We start from the raw sequence: 20,019 nt of genomic DNA on the forward strand, positions 1-20,019 counted from the left end.
ATGCGCCCGGCATGAGTTTTAAGCCACCGGGTCCGGGACACGAACCGCGGTCGACTACGTGGGAGTCCAGCGACATAGCCATTACGCTAACTGCTAGTTCCCAAACATCTTTTTTTAAAAAAAAGAGTGTGGGGAAAGTTTATATGTATTATATAACATTGTTAGATTTTCTTTCACTATAGCAGATGATGAATTATTACAAAAAGTTAGGAAAAAAATTTAGAAGCATTTACATTAAAAGATCCTTAGTCTTTTTGTTCTATGGTTCCACATAAGATAGGGAAAGGATATGACAGTGCTGGATACACAGATAGATGTCTACAAAGATAGAAAATACAACTTGCTACTTTTTCCCCTATTTTATTTCAGATATCATGTTTTTATAATATCTCAATCTACTATGCTTGCTACAGTTATGCAACATGCCTAATAAACCACACTGAGCAACTTCCTAAGTAGATTAACTCGCATGGCATCAACAATAAATAAGGACCTTTCCTAGATTAAAAGTTTATTTCAAATCAGGAATAGGTTGATGTCATTGCTAAAGTTTTTTTGAAAAATGCTTTTTAAGGCTATGAATATTTCGAAAGTCTGAAAAAATATTACATATGTAAAATCTGGCTTGTTGTGATTTATAAATTTTGTTTTCAATACATAGCGTAACAGTAGCAAATTATAATAGAACATAAGTGATACATAATTTGAGTCCAAAAATAACATTTATTAATTTACTAGCATTTAAGCTAAATAATATGTGAATTGTGTGTACACATACACACACACATGCAAAATTGAATTTTGTATCATAGGTTTATGGTATAAATAATGATTGGACCCTGCCTTTACTTTACTCATATATTTCATGAGCCAAAAAGAAACACCCTTGACTGTGTCTTGCTGTGACATATCCTTCCCTAGCCTTCCAACTGTTATGGATCATAGGTGCTAGTTAGTTTGACAGGATCTTTTTCTTTTTTTTTTTGGAGAGGTTTTTGCTATAGGGCATGTGCGCTCGCCAGACAGACAGAGAGAGACATAGAGACAGAAAGCGAGAAATCACCCCCCAGGGAGGATGGTCACGCCGCAATCCCTTCTCCTCCATTCTCCTCTCAGGATCTTGGGCATGCACACACACGCGCCCGGCGTGAGATTTAAGCCACCGGGTCCGGGACGCGAACCACGGTCTACTACGTGGGAGTCCAGCGACACAGCCATTACACTAACTGCCGGTTCCCAGTTTGACAGGATTTGAACCAAGGGACTCCCGTTCAGTTTCATTATCACACAGCAACGCCTGACTGCTTGTGCTACCAAGGCTGGGCCTGAACCTGCCTTTAATTTAAGTTTTCAAAATCTGAAAATATTGGCAGTTCTCTCTTGTATATAATATTTGTAATATTTCCATTAGATAATTACTTTTAGTTATTAGGTTATGCGCATCTCCTTTCTTACATTGAATGTTGTTTCACATGTAGGATTTAAGTACTTATGATATTAGAATCTGTTTTAAAATGTAGTTTAAAATTTTCTAAATTTAAGTTCCAGTAATTTTTTTCCCCTGGAAAAGAAAGTTAAGGTTTTTAAATTTATTATTCACAGATCTTTGTATAAAATTTTAAAGGTAACTACTTCTCGGAACAATGACACTTTGGTAATTGTTTAATGACTCAAAGAAAAATCTAATTAAAATTTCTTTTTTTTTTTTAATTTTCTTTTTTTGAGAGATTTTTACTATAGGGCACATGTGATCTCTAGAAAGACAGAGACAGAAAGCGAGAAATCACTACCCGGGGTGATGGCCACGCCGCAATCCCTTCTCCTCCATTCTTCTCTCGGGATCTTAGGCACGCATGCACACGCACCCAGCATGAGTTTAAGCCACCGGGTCTGGGACTCGAACAGTGGTCGACTACATGGGAATCCAGTGACATAGCCATTATGCCAACTGCTTGTCCCGAATTAAAATTTCAAATAGGTGAATTTTCCTGTACTCTTTCACAAATTAAAACAGTCACATTTAATCTCAAACATTTTAGAAATTTTGTTATCATATTTAATGAAGGTAGATTTTTTAGACTTTAAATCCTAATATAAACACCACCAGTTGCAGAATATTAACTTTTACAACAAAATGCCTGCTATATATAGGCTACTGAAAGAACATAAAAATGAATTTAAGTTTGTTCCTCCTCAGGGACCCTCATAGCCTAAATAGATTTAAAAAAGTTTTTTCTAGACACCAAGATTCATGAGTACATGTTTCAGGTCTCTCTTAACACTGTATTCCCAAAAATACCACAGTGCCTGACACATAGTAATTTCTTTAAAAAAAAAAAAAATGTCTATTTTATTTATTTATTTTTTTTAAGTTGACCAGAGAGAGACCAAGAGAGAGAAAGGAAAAATGAGAAAGCAAGCCACCAGGTCCAGGACTCGAACTACAGGTGGCCATGTAGGAAGGAGTCCAGCACCTTAACCACCATGCCACATGCTAGCCCCCATAGTAATTTCTTAGTTTACTGAGTCAGTAACTGAAAATATGAATGAGAAAACAAATGTCCCTTACAAAGAATGTACTTTAAAAGGTAACAGTGATATTTTATTCAGTGGTCATTTAAGATAGTTTTCCTAATTTTCCAATTTAATTTTCCTAATCCCACCTGTGAATGAATATCGGTGATGATACCTATGATTCAGTCTGGTTGATAGAAGACTGTGAAGTGTCCTACAGACTTGTAGTTTGTCCTGTTATCCTCTAGATGGAGATCCTATATGCTTTTGGTTAAAAAGAAAAAATAGAAGCTTTCAGAAGCCATGTTACTTAACATTTCTATATGCAATTTTTGTAATTGCCATCTTTATTTTTTCATATTTCACTTTTCTCTACATAAATTTCAGAAATAAACTCATTCTTTTAGAAAATCAGATGTGTTAAGGATGTAATCAATCCTTAACTTATATTTAGAAATGTAAAATGCTGGGGAAAGAATAATAGAGAAGAAAAAGTTGTGAATTCGCAGAATGGAAGAATTAGATTATATGTGAATAACACTTTGCAGTTCACTTCTAACTTCACACATTCTCTTTGAAATGATTACTCCTTTCCTTTGATCAGTTCCATTGCATCATATTTTTATGATGTATGTATGATTTTGGCATTTGTTTGAATGTCATCAAAGCTGGTAGGATGGCCTGTACATTGGAAAGTTTCCTACCTACCAATGAACTTTGTATGAACTTTCTAAGGATTCTTTTTAGCATTAGTTTTTAATATGACAATCAGGTAATTAAGTGCTTGGTGGGTGAATTTCTGATGAATCAGAATGTCTTTTAAAAATTATTTATATAAAGAAACAGTAGCAATCTCCTTATGGGTACACCTTTATATATTTTAATAGTAAGATGGACAAGTTAGGCCCTCCACTTCGAACTGGAAGACATGTGCAAAGGTTGTATGACAGTGATACAAAATCAGACAGTGCCATCAAAAGACATGAGTTATTACCCATTTACAAGTAAGTATTTGTAACTCAGTTTGATTAATCTTTTAAAAATATTTCCTTAAGGGCTTTATATAATAGAATACTATAACTTTTACCTTCCTGTATTAAAAATAAAAAAACTTAAGTTTAACCATTTTTAAGCCAAAGATGCTAAATAATATTTTAGAACTTAAAACATTTTGATATTTTGTGAACATTTCTATTATCCTAAATAAACCTGTTGTTAGGTCATATATTTTATTCCATTAAACATTAATTTTAAGAGAATTTAAATAGCAATCACCTTTAATAATTATTTTTAGGAAGCTTTTTTTAGGGGTGGTAGTTTTTTAAAGATCATAGGAAAAGTTAGGTGCGTATATGTGTGTGTGTGTGTGTGTGTGTGTGTGTATGTGTGTATAAAATATTGCCAAATTATTTTTTAGTCAACCAGTTGATACATTATTATTAAAAAAAAAAGGCAAAAATGTTTTTAGAAATGGTTCAGTATAAGGGGGTCCTCAGTTTGTTTCTTTTTTTTTTTGTTATGCAGTGGTACATAAATTCCACAGAAATGAAAGGGATGTGACACTACATTCTTTATCTGTTCTTTAGCTGACTAAAAAGAGAGTGTGGCAATGCCAGGCATTTTGCAGTTCTGTAGCATGAATCTTCATGGTTTAATAAATTGGGCTGTAACTCTAAGTCTAGTTCTCATTTTAAATGACGTAGTTAGAGCCTAATAAATTCATTTTGATTCAGATTGTAAAATATTAACTTTTAATCAATACCTACTTGAGATTTTGCTTACTATGTATGTATGACAAGTAATAATAAACTTAATAGAAGTACAATTAAAATGAAAGAAGTCTTTAAGAGAGTAGTGGCAATTATGTTGTTTTTAAGTAGTGATAAATCCTAGAAAGAAGATGGTGTTCTGAGCCATTTTTGATTTGTGCAGTTACTAGTGTTATCAGTACCCTGTGTAGTAGATCTCAAATGCATACTGACAGTAAAATAGGTTAAGTACAATTCTAAATTGAAATGTTATTTTATTATTTGTTTCAGTTGTAGCAGCCATATTCCAAATACAATACAGTTAACACTTTTCCGACTGTGGCCAGATAGAAAAATCTGTTGACTGTTAAGAGACTGTATCATGTTCTAAGTACTGATCAAGGCAGACAGTTCCTCCTGTTCTCTTCAGAATGGTCATTGGCATTTAGATTCTACCTTTTATAAGATGTTAATAAATGGGAAAATAATTGGTAGGCATTTAATATGGCAGCTGTTAATTTTCCTCTAAGTAAATAATTTGAACAGCTTTAAATGATCTGTTATTGTGGAACTATAATATGTATGTATATTCATAAGTGCATTAGTATCATCTTTGTATTTCATATACATGTTATATAAAGGTGATAAGATTTCTTGTAAGGCTTTTCTAGAGCCAAAAAGAGGCAGAAAAAAGAGTGTCTTTCCTATTTGAATGCCATTTTTTATAATGGTTTTAGAGATTGTATTTTAGAAAGGCTCTGTAGTCTACCACATCCCTAGAGAGGCTATACTGAAGTACAGTAGAATGAACCCCATGAATGGATGTGGAGTGACTATTTGAAGAGGTCTAGGGCATTCCATCTGTGCACCAAAGTGATTCTGTGCTTATTGAAGTTTAGTGACTACTCAAAGGAACTACCGTTTGAACGACAGGATTGAATATTGTATAGGAAATTTGTAGTACAATCCACTTATATTCAAGTTCAAATACTACTTTGGCCACATAACTTTGCAGTTCACATAATTTCTCTGAAAACAAATTTCTTCAACTTTAAAATGGTAATAACATCTTCTGAGATTTGAGAGAATATTAAGTAAAGTGAAGTATGTGTAGTGCCTGGCTTTATATTTGTCATGTAGTTGGATGTTGGAAAAAATAATAGATACTACTATTGCCTGCAGGAATTTTGGAAATAGCTATATAAAACTTCAAGAAATTCTCTCTAACTTTGCCATCTAAGTAGAATAGGAAAAATTTCAGCCAAAATTTAAGAATTTCTAGTCTAAAGTAATTTTTTAAAAATATTCTGCTTGTTCATATAATACAGCAATGATTGGGACCAGCAGTTAGCGTAATGGCTATATCACTCCCATGCAGTCAACCGCTGTTTGAGTTCCGGACCCGGTGGCTTAAACTCACACCGGGCATGTGTGCATGAGTGCCCAAGATCCCGGGAGGAGAATGGAAGAGAAGGGATTGCAGCGTGGCCATCCCCCTAGGGGGTGATTTTTCACTTTCTGTCTCTCTGTCTCCCTCTGTCTTTCTGGTGCACACCCATGCCCTAAAGCCAAAACCTCTCTAGGAAAAACAAACAAACAAAAAACATTGATTACCTGTGAAATAAAAAGATTTGAATAAATGTCTAAATAAAGGGAGGAAACTAATTGTATTGAACATCCAAACCCAGGTTCTAAAAAATGTTAGCTGTGTTGAGTAGGTTATTAAAGGGCTCAATTATCTCTTCTGTAAAATGAAGTTACGAATCCTTACCTACTTCATAGGATTGCTAGGATCAGTTAAGTTTGCATATGCAAGACAACTAGAAATATATTTGGAATGCAGTAAGCACAGTTATATAAATGTTAACTTGTAAGTATAAGTAGCAGTAGTGATGGTATTATCATCATCTACTATGCTATGTTTATATAAATTGATTTAATGGCTATATCACTCCCATGCAGTCAACCGCTGTTTGAGTTCCGGACCCGGTGGCTTAAACTCACACCGGGCATGTGTGCATGAGTGCCCAAGATCCCGGGAGGAGAATGGAAGAGAAGGGATTGCAGCGTGGCCATCCCCCTAGGGGGTGATTTTTCACTTTCTGTCTCTCTGTCTCCCTCTGTCTTTCTGGTGCACACCCATGCCCTAAAGCCAAAACCTCTCTAGGAAAAACAAACAAACAAAAAACATTGATTACCTGTGAAATAAAAAGATTTGAATAAATGTCTAAATAAAGGGAGGAAACTAATTGTATTGAACATCCAAACCCAGGTTCTAAAAAATGTTAGCTGTGTTGAGTAGGTTATTAAAGGGCTCAATTATCTCTTCTGTAAAATGAAGTTACGAATCCTTACCTACTTCATAGGATTGCTAGGATCAGTTAAGTTTGCATATGCAAGACAACTAGAAATATATTTGGAATGCAGTAAGCACAGTTATATAAATGTTAACTTGTAAGTATAAGTAGCAGTAGTGATGGTATTATCATCATCTACTATGCTATGTTTATATAAATTGATTTTATGTTTATATAAATTGCAGTTTATTTCTATCTCATAACCTTCCTATAAGGTAAGTAATTATTCTATAAATGAGGGAACTCAGACTTGTGTCAACTACTGTCACAAAGCTAATCAGTTGCATTTGGGATTTGAGCTTAGATTCATCTGAATCTGAAGTCTATACTTTTAGAATTATAACACACAATTTAACCTACATTTTCTTTGATTCCTTATTTCAAAATGGGAATTTAGTGATGATCCAACTGAAAGTCTTAATACCTGATAGCCCAGGCTATGCAATTGGTGAATTTAAATATGAGGATGCTATATAAGCCTGTTGATTTTAGTTGCTGTTTCCAAGATGTTTCATAAATTGAATATTATATATTAAAGTGGTTAATTTTTTTTAAATCATATTTTATTTCCTTAGGATAATAAAACTTGTTTAAGGTATTACTGAATGATGTATTTAACAGAACACTTCCATGTTTCAAGAGAACTATAAATTTAGACTTTTTAAAAAAACTTGACAACTTTCTGAATATTATGTATTTTATAAAAGATATGTGTGCATATTTTTATTGATTTTATATATTATCAGGATAGTGTTCATAAGTGCAAAATATTTTGGTTTGTTCTTAGTATTAACAATTATTTGTTCTCAGCTCAAATAATTATTTGGACTTTTAATATTTTGAACTTCTCTCCTAATTACTTTTCTGATTATGCAAATAGGCAACTTGAGAAATGAATGCTTACTGTTTCATACTTTTTTCTTATGCTATCTTTTTTTTCTCTTGTAGAACTAACATCAAATCTCGAAATTCTACGCCACCTAGTTTGGCAAGAAATCCTGCTTCAGGTGTGCTTACAAGCAAAAGAAAAACATATACCGAAAGCTATATAGCCAGGTATGTTTAGCTCTGACATAAAAATGTGTGTGTAAACACACACACACACACACACACACACATATATATATTTTTTTTTTCGAAAATCATATTTTCAAATAATAACAAGTTACTTATAGCAAATCTGATTTTTCATTTGCCGTATGGCTCAGCTTGGCTTTTAAGTTGTACATTAAAGAAATGATTTAGGCATAAAAAATATTGTTCTGTACCTTGTAGTTACAATTACTGTAAATGTTTATAATTTGTTCAGTTCTATTAGATTAATTTGGGATTTTGTTGTCTTAATTTTTACCAAAACATGGTTATTTTCACCTCTACAAATATAACTATACCTGCTTTGAACCAGTACTATTAGAATTTCTAGCAACATTTCAATGTTTGAATCTATCCTCGAAGGTGATTATACATATACTTTCAATTCTTGGGGGTTTTTTTAGAGGATTTTCCCTTATAGTGCATATAATTGACAGAGAGAGAGATGTGAGAGGGAAAGTGAGAAATCATTCCCCAGGCGAGATGGCCACACTGCAATCTATTCTCTTCCACTCTCCTCCTGGGATCTGGCACATATGCAAAGGCGCCCGGGGTGAATTCCAAGCCACGAAGTCCAGGACTCGAACCATAGTTGACCATGTGGGAGTCCAAGGATATAACCGCTACACCGTCTGCTGGCCCCTATATGCTTCCATTTCTAATCTGTCTTGATAATTTACTCAACTTCAGCATTCACTGCTTTTAAACATGATAAATTCGTCTCACTATTTATATGCTTTTTTAATATATCCCAACTAGTTTCAGAAACTTTTAAGACATGGTAAATAAATCCATGAAGTACAGTGAGATACAGTTTTTGTTTTATTTTATTTTTCTGAAATGGAAGAAAAATAGGAAGGAAAAATAAACATAAGCATTAAGGAACTGGCAGATGGGGGAACCAGCAGTTAGCGTAATGGCTATGTCGCTGGACTCCCACGTAGTCGACTGCGGTTCGTGTCCCGGACCCGGTGGCTTAAAACTCACGCCGGGCGCGTGTGCGTGTGTGCCCAAGATCCCGAGAGGAGAATGGATGAGAAGGGATTGCGGCGTGACCATCCCCCCTGGGGGTTGATTTCTCGCTTTCTGTCTCTATGTCTCTCTCTGTCTGTCTGGCGAGCGCACGCGCCCTACAGTGAAAATCTCTCCAAAAAAAAAAAAAAAGGAACTGGCAGATGGTATGGGGATTAAGGTCCCTGGACTCCCACATGGCCAACCATGGTTTGAGTCTGGGACCTGGTGGCTTGCTTTCTCATTTTCCCACCACCCCCTCTTCTCACTCACACTGGTCAAATTAAAAATAAATAAAGTTAAATAAAATAATTCTTCAAAAAAATGAGCATTAAAAAGATACAATAGAGACTAATGGTGGTATAATGGTTAAGACAGCTGACTCTCACATGGCCAACTGCTCAGTTCGAGCCCTAGACCCAGTGTCTTGAAAAACACACTGGGTACATGTGCTTTTGTGCCCAGAAATACTGATAGGAGAATGGAGAATGGACTGTGATGTGACCATCTCCTCTGGAGGATGCTCTCTCTCTGTCTCTGTCTCTGGTGAGCACACATGCACTATAGCAAAAACAAAAACAAAACACAAGATACAATAAAAACAGAACAGTTCAAAAAACAAATGTCACTAGATTCTGTGCATCAGCTAGCCCTGAGCTACCAATTAGGGTGTAAATTTGGTATCAGCCAGTACACATGGGAAAATATTAGTTAAATGATTTATGATATCTAAAATAGAGCCAGTCACCTCTGGAAAAGTATAGATAATCCTGAGGCTTTAAAATTATTTTGTGGAATTTCATAAATGGGACACTGTATGATATAATGGATAACTTATTAATTAATATTCCATTATAAATACAGAAAAGAATTTTATGGAGTGTTTTTTCTTTCCTTTTTTTTTTTTAGGTTTTTGTCATAGGGTGCATGAGCTTGCTGGAGAGGGACAGAGAGAGAGAAAATGAAAAATAATCACCCCCTCGGGGATGCTCATGCTATAATCCTTTTTTCTTCATTCTCCTCCTGGAGTATTGGGCACACATGTACACACACCTGGTGTGGATTTCCAGCAATCAGGACCTAAACTGGAACCATGATCAACCATGTGAGAGCTCAACGACTTAACTACCATGCCAACTAGAGTGTTTTCTTAAGGTGCCCTCTACATAGGGTATAACACGACATCTGTGAATCACCATAAAACAGTTGTGATGTATTAGTGTTAGATGTAAGTTTTAAGGCTCTTCAAAAGGTCATAGAAAATATTAAAATATATTAAAATATTATGAAAAGCTATGCATGATATCAGGATTTATTGCACCAAAATAAATTCACATGTTAATTCTGTTATTCCACAGACTTTTTGAAGACTCCTCCTGTATATATTTTCTGATTTCAGTATAGGTATATAAGATCTGATTGAACCCAGGGATATGTTTTCAGGTCTATAAGATATTAGCTCTCGGGAACCAGCAGTTAACGTAATGGCTATGTCGCTGGACTCCCACGTGGTCGACCGCGGTTCGTGTCCCGGACCCGGTGGCTTAAAACTCACGCCGGGCGCGTGTGCATGCATGCCCAAGATCCCGAGAGGAGAATGGAGGAGAAGGGATTGCAGCGTGACCATCCCCCCTGGGGGGTGATTTCTCGCTTTCTGTCTCTATGTCTCTCTCTGTCTGTCTGGCGAGCGCACGCGCCCTATAGCGAAAAACCTCTCCAAAATATATATATATATATATATTAGCTCTCAATCTTAGTTGCCCATCAGATTCACCTATGGAGTTTCTACAAACGGTCATATCCAGTTCCTTCCTAGAGTTTCAATTTCTTTGATTTGTGGAGTGGGGATTCAGACACTTGCCATTTAAAACACTTAAATAGTATTGGTTCTGCATAACAAGAAAGCCATGGAAGGATAGATGACTATCTTTCTAGCTTGATTTTTTAATAAGTGTTTGTCTGCTGAGGTTTCGATACATGTTAAATATCAAAGAAATAACTGTGTATTTCTTAGAGGTCTGGAGAATAGGTATACTTTATTGGTGTATGTGTGTAGAATTTTGTGTTTTGAATCAAGGCTGAGTATAGAATTAATACTGTATTATGAAACATGTGCAGTAATATACTAGAAGAAAAGGTCATCTTATCTCTCTAAAGTGACGGAAAAAAGAACTGCCAACATACAGGGGCAAAAATCACATTAAGAAATAAGTTTGGGTTATTTACTTATTTATTTAATTAATTTTTTTTAAAGATGATAGCTGATAGGAAGCCCAAAGCCATGCTTATTTACTTCCACTTATCACCTTATCCCAACCATCCCAGATAGAAATGATTATAATCATAGCAGATAGAGATCGCAGAGATTTTTTTTTTTTTAGAAGTATGATAGACTTTGTATCCTTGAAAACCCTTCTACTAAAAACACCTAGAAATATAGGATAAACTAAGACAAACATCCTTTTGAATATAGAGATAAGCTCTCAGGAGCGTAAGGAAAACTTTAACAGTACAGAAATAAAGGAAACTAGGGGTCATATTGGTAAATTAACCCTGACTCTGAAACTGCATTTGAACTTTTGACAGATCTTCATGATCAGGAAGCCTAGGTATTGATGTCATTGTGGGGGAGAGCAGTTGACTTTTTGGACTTTACGGGGTAGAGCACTAGAAGTTCACTTGTTGCTTCTCCTCCACCCAGGCCTCTAACTTCAAGCCAGGACTCTTGAAATGGCCACCAAGGAGCTGTTTTAGACTCAACTACAGAAACTCACATGGCAACATATTATACTTGGCCTTGGGATTATTTACAGAAAGTACAGAATGATAGCAGGGTACCATCAGGCATTTAACTTCCATTGGAGACTGGTTGTAGTCATGGAGCTAGTCTTTGGCCCTCTAAGAGACAGCTTAAGTGTGAGAGAACTAGATTTTATAGGGGACTATTTAGTTAAAAATGCATATTCCAGAAGGAATCATTATCTCTTATTAGAGTCTCATAGACTTCAGCTTTTAGGTTGTCTAAAGGCTGTGTCTAATTTCACTGGATTACCTGTCAACCCTGTTACCTAGAAACATAGCTGGCATTTCATTTTTATTGTATTTTTATTAAACGGCACTAAGATGTTATCCCAACTTCAGATTTGTCCATAGAGGGAAAAATGCTTTCTATAACACTTTTCTCATAGTATTCAAATTGTCTCTTACTGAAAGAGTGGAGTTAGTAAAAATCAGATAGGCATGTGACAATGGAAACCATCAGATACTGCTTATAAAATAAATCCATTTATTTAAAGAAATGAGAGAGGAAATTGGAATTATTAGCAGTGACAGGATAGTATCACAAAAAGATTAGAGTATATTTGTAAGGCAAAATTGTAAGCAGAGGAATTGGTAATTACCAGGTTGTTGGAAAAGTCAGTGCATTTTTACATAGAAAAATATGTCATGACTTTCTGATGACCTAATGTTTAAATAAATCTCTACTAGTCTGAGTGTATATAATATGCCAAAGATAAAACAGAAATAATGAAATGAAAACTATAGTTTTCTAGAAAAAAAGTCTTACTGAAATTGACTTCAAATGAACTAGAAAATAAACAGACTTAAAATCATTGAGGTAATTGAATCCATAATTAACATTAACTACCACTGCTTCCTCATGCACACATATGTACATGCATGAAAAACAGATTTGTAATGTTTTGTTTTGGTAGCTTATGCCAAATACTTCTGGGAGGCAGTGGGGGAGGCAAGAAATTACATTCCTCAGTGCCTTTTTAAAAATAAGTAAAACCTTGCTACACAGACTGATAAGAGAGTAAAATTTTAATCAGCTTTACGTATGAACTTGAAAGTACTTGACAGAAATCCACCAAGAATTTTAGCAAACCTAATCCATAAATACTGGGTTGTCAGGAAAGCCATGACACTTTTTGTTTGTTTGTTTGCTTTGTTTATTTTTGAGAGATTTTTTTTTGCTATAGGATGTATGTGCTCACCAGAGAGACAGATACAGAGAGTGAGAAATCACTCCCAGGGGATGGCCACACCACAATCACTTCTCTTCTGTTCTCCTGTCAGGACCTTGGGCATGCACACACACACACACACACACACACACACTCTGTGGGAGTTTTAAGTTGTCTGGTCCAGGATTCAAACCACGGTTGACTATGTGGGGGTTCAGCAACCTTACCATTACTCCATCTGCTGATCCCCGCATTGTTCTTTTTTTATAAGAGAGGTTTTTTTTTGCCATAGTGCTCATCCATTCTCCGGACAGATGGAAAGTGAGAAGTCACCCCCTAGGAGGGATGGCCACACCGAAATCCCTTCTCCATTCTCTTTTTGGGATTTTGGGCAGTTCACACATGCACCCAATGTGAGTTTCAAGCCTCCAGCTCCAGAACTCGAACCATGGTCGACCCTGTGGGACTTCAGCGACATAACCATTATGCCATCTGCTGATTCCCTCATGACACATTTTTACATAGAAAAATATGTCATGACTTTCTCGTCAACTTAATATATGAAATCTCTGATACTTTATTTTTATCGCAGAAAATAAGATTATTTTAGCATTAGGAAGCCTCTTAATATAATTCATCACATTAAAGGATTAAAAAGATTATTTCTATAGATGTAGAAAAAGTACTTAATAAGATTTATCACCTATTCTGTTTTTATAATATTTAAAAAGTATTTAATTGGCACATGACGATTAATCATGATGATTCTGTTGTTTACCTGTTGAATAAAAAAAATAAAAATGCTCTTAGGACTGGAAAGGAATATCATTAAAGCAACAAAATTAATTTACTAAAGCCCAACAGCATTGTTTATATTTAATGTAAGAAGCATTTTTTTAAAAAAAATCACAGAAGATTATCACCTATAATTATTTCTATTTTATGAGGATCTAGCGAATGTGAAGGGCAATAAAAAGGAAATTAAAATGACAAGATCTGAAAATCAAGGAGCAAAACTATTATTATGTACAGGTAGAAGGGTTTTAAATATGTGCATATAAATATATATACTTACTTCCATATATGTTGATTTTAGAAAGTTGGTGGAAATTGAAATTAAAGTTTGAGTTTATTTTTGGTGAAAAAAAAAAACAAAAACCACGGATAAATATAATTTTTTCCTGATACACATTTTTTTTTTGGAGACGTTTTTGCTATAGGGTGTATGTGCTCACCAGAAATGAGATAAGTATATTGAAGGTTATTGCTGTCTGATTCTCAGAAACAGAAAAGGTAGTAGGATGATTCCTATGTACTGTAAAACCAGCAAGAACTTTAATTTGATGGGAAAAGTTTAAAAACATGGAAGACATTAAAAGAATTTTTAATAGAGAAATATAAAATAAAGAATGAATAAATAAAATAAATAATTCTTAGAAAAATTTCCTCTAAGAACTGAAAGAAGTTAAGGGTATTCACTCTCACTACTCTTACTCAGCATAGTAGTACTGAAAATTCTAGATAAGAGTGAGCAGTTAAGATAAAAAAGTAAAGGCATCCAATTAGGAAGGAGAAAGTCAAATTATTCCTCTTTGCAGATGACATGTTCTTGTATATAGAAAAACCTCAACTTGATCAAAAATCTTTCAGAATCAATGAGCAAATTGAGTGAAATTGCAGAATACAAAATCAGCCTACAAAGAACAGTTGTGTTTTTGGGAGCCAGAAGTTAGCGTAATGGCTATGTCGCTGGACTCCCACGTAGTCGACCGCGGTTCGCGTCCTGGACCCGGTGGCTTAAAACTCACGCCGGGCGCGTGTGCGTGTGTGCCCAAGATCCCGAGAGGAGAATGGAGGAAAAGGGATTGTGGCGTGACCATCCCCCCTGGGGGTGATTTCTCGCTTTCTGTCTCTGTGTCTCTCTCTGTCTGTCTGTCTGGAGAGCACACGCACCCTATAGCGAAAACCTCTCCAAAAAAAAAAAAAGTGGTGTTTTTTTTTTGTTTTTTGTTTTTTCTGGAGAGGTTTGTGCTATAGGGCGCGTGCGCTCGCCAGACAGACAGAGAGAGACATAGAGACAGAAAGCAAGAAATCACCCCCCAGGGGGGATGGTCACGCCACAATCCCTTCTCCTCCATTCTCCTCTCGGGATCTTGGGAACGCACGCACACGCGCCCGGCGTGAGTTTTAAGCCACCGGGTCCAGGACGCGAACCGCGGTCGACTACGTGAGAGTCCAGCGACATAGCCATTACGCTAACTGCTGGTTCCCAAAAGTGGTGTTTTTAATAAAAATAAAATATATAGGAATAAATTCAACCAAGAAGATAAAAGATCTACACAGTGACAACTATAGAACACTGATGAAAGAAATTGCAGAAGACACAATAATGGAAAAACAGCTCATGTTCATGGATTAGAAAGATATTGTTGAAATGTCTTAAAACATCCCATACTGCAAAAAGTAATGTACAAATTCAGTGTAATCTCTATCAAAAATGGTGTCTTCACAGAAATTAAAAAGAAAAAAATCACAAAATTCATATGGAACAAAAAAGGGCCCTAATATAGCCAGAGCAGTCTTGAACAGAAGAAACCTAGAGGCACCATACTGCCTAAATTCAAAGTCCAAAACTGCAGTAACCAAACAGCATTTTACTTGCATAAAAATGGACACATAAACCAATGGAAAAGGATAGAGAACTGAGAAACTTAGAAGTAAGTTCATATATATATAGCCTGCTGATTTTCTTTCTTCTTCTTTATTTATTTATTTATTTATTTATTTTGAGTTTTTTTCGCTCTAGGACATGTGCACTCGCCAAAGCCATAGAGATAGATAGACAGAAAGCGAGATATCACCCCTCAGGCGGGAGGGCATTGCCACTATCCTTTCTCCTCCAGTCTCCTTTCAGGTTTTTGAGCACTCAAGCACACGTTCCTGGTGTGAGTTTTAAGCCACCATATCTGTGACTTCAACTGCAGTCGACTATGTGGGAGTTCAGTGACATAACCATTACACCATCTGCTGGTCCCTTCCTGCTAATTTTCAGTAGAAGCACCAAGAACCTTCACTGAGAAAGAAGCAGGCTTTTCAATAAGTGGTGATGGGAAAATTGAATATCCATATGCAGAAGAATGAAATAATAAGACCTTCATCTCAGGACCAGCAGGTAGCATGGTGATTAAGGTACTGGACTCCCGCATGGCTGACAGTGGTTCTCAAGTCTCAGACCTCGTAACTTGCTTTTGCACTCTCTCTTTCTGTCTCTGTTGAGCATATCTGCCCTATAACAAACTTAAGAAAAAAAATAATAGTATTTTATTTTAAAATGATCCTATCTCTATCCATATCTGCACAGCAACCCCAAGTAGGTTAAAGACTTAATATAAAGCTCCAAACTGTAAAACTCCTAGGAAAAATGCTTCGTGACATTAATCTGGGCAAAGATTTTTTGAATACAACCTCCAGAGTACAAGGAGCAAAAGCAAAGTAGATAAAAGTTGTATAGCAAAGGAAATAATCAACATCCCGCAGAAAGAGAAAATATTTGCAAATTGTACTTTTTAAAGGGCTAATATCAAGAATATATAAAGAACTCAAGCATCTCAATGCAAGAAGATTCCAAATAATCTGAAGGTGGGCAAAAGACCTGATGAGACATTTCTCAGAGAAAGACACACAATAGGCCAACAGATATCTGAAAAGTAGTTAGTTATATCCCTAATAATTTTTGTGGAAATGCAAATCAAAACCTCTATGAGGTTTATGTGTATTTATCAACACGGATTTTTTTGGAAGACACTGTGGAAATAAAGCAGGCACAGGAAGGAAAGACAAAACATAATCTTAATTGATATGCAGAAACTAATAGAAGTAGTGTGAAAAGTAATAAAAGGTCACTATTTGCCCTCATAGAAGTAGAGAGTAGGATAGTGGTTACTAGAGTTTGGTTAGCGTAGGGAGGATAGAGGGATATATGTAAAAAACATATAAATACAGTAAATAATAAATTACCTAACACTTGTCAAATGCTATTATCAAAAAGACTATAATAAATGCTGAGAAGGAAGTGGAGAAAGGCAACTTTCATGTTCCATTTTGGTGAGAATGCAAATTAGTACAGCCATTGTGGAAAACAATATGAAGTGTCCACAAAAGATTTAAAAACAGAACTGCATATCATCTACAATCCCTTTACTAAATATATGCTGCCTCTATACTAAATCCAAACAAATCGAAATCAGTTATGTTGAAGAGGTATCTGCACACCTGTGTTTATTACACCATTATTTACAGTAGGTACATATGGAAATCAGCCTAATTGTCTATGAGGAGACAAGTAGATAAAGAAAATGTGGTATATATAAACAGTGAAATACTTTTCAATCACTAAAAACATGAAATCCTATCAAAAGGCAACATGAATAGCTAGAGGACATAATGTTAATTGAAAAAAAAAAAAAAACAGGCACTGAAAGGGGGGAAAAACACTTTATCTCATTCATATCCAAAAACTAACACAAGTATTGTGGAAAGTAATAAAAGGTCACTATTTGACCTCATAGAAGCAGAGAGTACGATAGTGGTTACCAGAGGTTGGGAAGGGTAGGGAACATGGAGGGAAAGGGAGATGGTAAGGATGCAAAATTACAGTCAGGTAAGAGAATAAGTTGTAGTATTCAATAGCAGTCAAGTGACTACAGTTAATTATCTTGTGAATGCTCAGCACAAAGTAATGACAGATGTTTGAAATAAGTATGCTAATTACTCTAGTTAGATCATTATATATTATAAAATCACACTGGACTCCGAAATATGGAGAATTATTATGAGCCAGTTAAATAATAGAATAAATATACCTTACAACCTTTGTGACCAAAAAAAAAAAAAAAAAAAAAAAGGCCTAGAACTGAAGACTTCATTTTTCCTCAGGGCTGAGTTCTAGTTTTCTCTTTAAAGATGGTTTTACAGAAGAAAGGACATTATAAATTTTCTTCCTGTCCACAATGTATTAATTGCCTGTACATAGACCATTTGGGGAGCATGTCTGCATTTGGTCATGATAATTCTCCTGACAGAGTCAAATATTTTTAAATATTTTGGATTTATAGGAATTCTTTTTTTATTTGAACTAGAAATATATTACAAAGGAAATTAAGTAGGCTTTTAGACATGTTTATTTTGTTATGTTTCTCAAAGGTTATAGGCTGAAAACTCCTGATGTGAACTTTGTTGTTCCATTTCTTTCTGTACTTCTTCAGGCCAGATGGAGACTATGCATCTTCACTTAATGGTGGAAACATTAAAGGCATTGAAGGAAATTCATCTGGACACTTACCAAAATTCTGCCATGAGTGTGGGACTAAATACCCTGTAGAATGGGCAAAATTCTGCTGTGAATGTGGCATTCGAAGAATGATTCTGTGAACAGACTTCCAAAGAAAAAAACAGCCAAGTTCAGAGTTTTATGATTATTGCTGCTTGGAAAGCTAGAGCACTTCCTCTAGTTATGTTGTGCTAAAAAATATTCAAAATACCTTTTCCAGTAATTTTTGAAACATATCTTTTGGCTGTGTAATTGTGTGTGTGTGTGTGTGTGTGTGTGTGTACATATACTATATATAATAAAAACCTGATTCCCCAAACTGTGCCAGTCACAGAAATATCCACTGTCATAAAATAATTTCTAGTGGAATCGTTAATTTATTTGTACCATTTTCCTTGTTTTAAGGGCACATTAAGTATACCTCCAACAACTTTCATACTCAAGTGCTTAACATTTCAAATTCAGGATAATCATAACTTTGAGCAAAAAAATCGAATAAATTGTTTCACTATTGGTGCCTGTCTTCAGATACTATCATAATTGGATGGGATGCTTGGCATTTTGTAATTAAAGAGGATGTTCTCTGTTATAATTAGTTATGTGAGGTCACTTTTCTCACAAACTCTTTGACAACTACTTTTATAAATGCTAAAAAGTAAAAATAGAGGAAGAAACTTATGTTCTTTATTTGGTATACTATTAATAATATAATTTAAAGATCTTTATTCTGTGAAAAATAGAATAATGCAGTTTTATTTTCAGAAACACAAGACTTAAAATACAAATATTCTGTTCGTACCTGATTTTCCCGTGGATAATGATTGAATATTCTTTTTATTTCCAGTAGTGTTCCTAAGTGTCATTTTTTTCTTTTTCATAACTTGTCTGGAGTAGTTTTAATTTACTGTTTTATTTTTTGCAATATTTGAAAATGTAATTTATTCTATATAAAAGTTGCACAAAATTTCTTGCAAAATCTTACATATCTAAAAATATTTCAGTGTATCTGAATTTAGAAGAAATTATTTTAATGCATTTTAAAACAAATTACTTCATCTAATAAATATACTCATCCCTCAGTATCCCCAAAAGATTGGTTTCAAGGTCCCTGGATAACAGCATCCTCAGAATTTCAAGTTTTTAAGTCAAATTGCATAGTGTTTGCATGTAACCTGTGAACATCCTCCTGTATACTTTAAATCATCTTTATATTATATAAAACACCTAATGTAATATATATGCTCTATAAATAGTTATACATTTTGTTTTTTATTTGTATTATTTTTTGTGTTATGTTATTTTTTTCCCAAAGGTTTCATCTGCAGTTGGTGGAGTACACAGATGCAAAACCCAAGGATACAGAGGACCAACTGCAATAATTGAAGTAATTAATTGTTAGTATAGAGCATGCAGGTAGAAAGTAGGTGAATTTTAGTTCCTCAGAGTGTAATTACATATAGTTATGAGGAGGTTAAGAGAATATCTAATTTTTTCTACTCATATTTTCCTCTTTAATGGTTAAGATTGAAACAGCAAACACATCACAATAAAAAGCCACTGAAAATGTATTGTTTTAATGCATAACTGACTTATGTAATTAAACACACAGAAAATTATTTTTTCTTTTTACCTTGCCTAAAATATAGATTTTAATCATTGTCACTTTCAGTGTAACATAGTACTTAGTAATAGATCTTTTCAATTGCTTTTGTGACTATATTCAGTAATACTGTAGTATTTTCTGATCAATGAAGCCTATGAGAACTCGATTTTATTAAACAGTATAAGCAAATCTTTTATATCTTATGCAATTTTAAGCTTCTGGTTTATGATTCTAATCAATCCTAAAAATCAGTGTAGAAATTTATGGTTTAGAATTTCTCTAAAAATTATTTTTGTTTGTTTTCAATTTGGGAATTGCTTAAAACCCAGTGGTAATTGTAATTGTCATTTTATGATTTTATATTTTTTCCTGATTTTTTATTAGTTTTTTTTCC

At 34.7% G+C, this 20,019-nt stretch overlaps 1 protein-coding gene across 2 annotated transcripts in view; it reads left to right on the forward strand.

Moving 5' to 3' along the window:
• Window positions 1–19,624, forward strand: part of ZC2HC1A (zinc finger C2HC-type containing 1A) — a 52,789-nt gene extending 33,165 nt beyond the window's left edge. Inside the window, exons 8-10 of one of the 2 annotated variants that reach the window (XM_006165839.3) lie at window positions 3,402–3,518; window positions 7,568–7,675; window positions 17,958–19,624. In XM_006165839.3, the coding sequence (XP_006165901.1) occupies window positions 3,402–3,518; window positions 7,568–7,675; window positions 17,958–18,123 (391 nt within the window). In that variant the 3' untranslated portion in view covers window positions 18,124–19,624. The remainder of the gene's footprint in view (window positions 1–3,401; window positions 3,519–7,567; window positions 7,676–17,957) is intronic. The other variant, XM_006165840.3, reaches the window with a different exon arrangement.
• Window positions 19,625–20,019: the final 395 nt, after the last annotated feature.

This window comes from Tupaia chinensis, unplaced genomic scaffold, assembly GCF_000334495.1.
Source record: "Tupaia chinensis unplaced genomic scaffold, TupChi_1.0 Scaffold144057_1, whole genome shotgun sequence".
In the NCBI taxonomy this organism is placed as follows: Eukaryota; Metazoa; Chordata; class Mammalia; order Scandentia; family Tupaiidae; genus Tupaia; species Tupaia belangeri.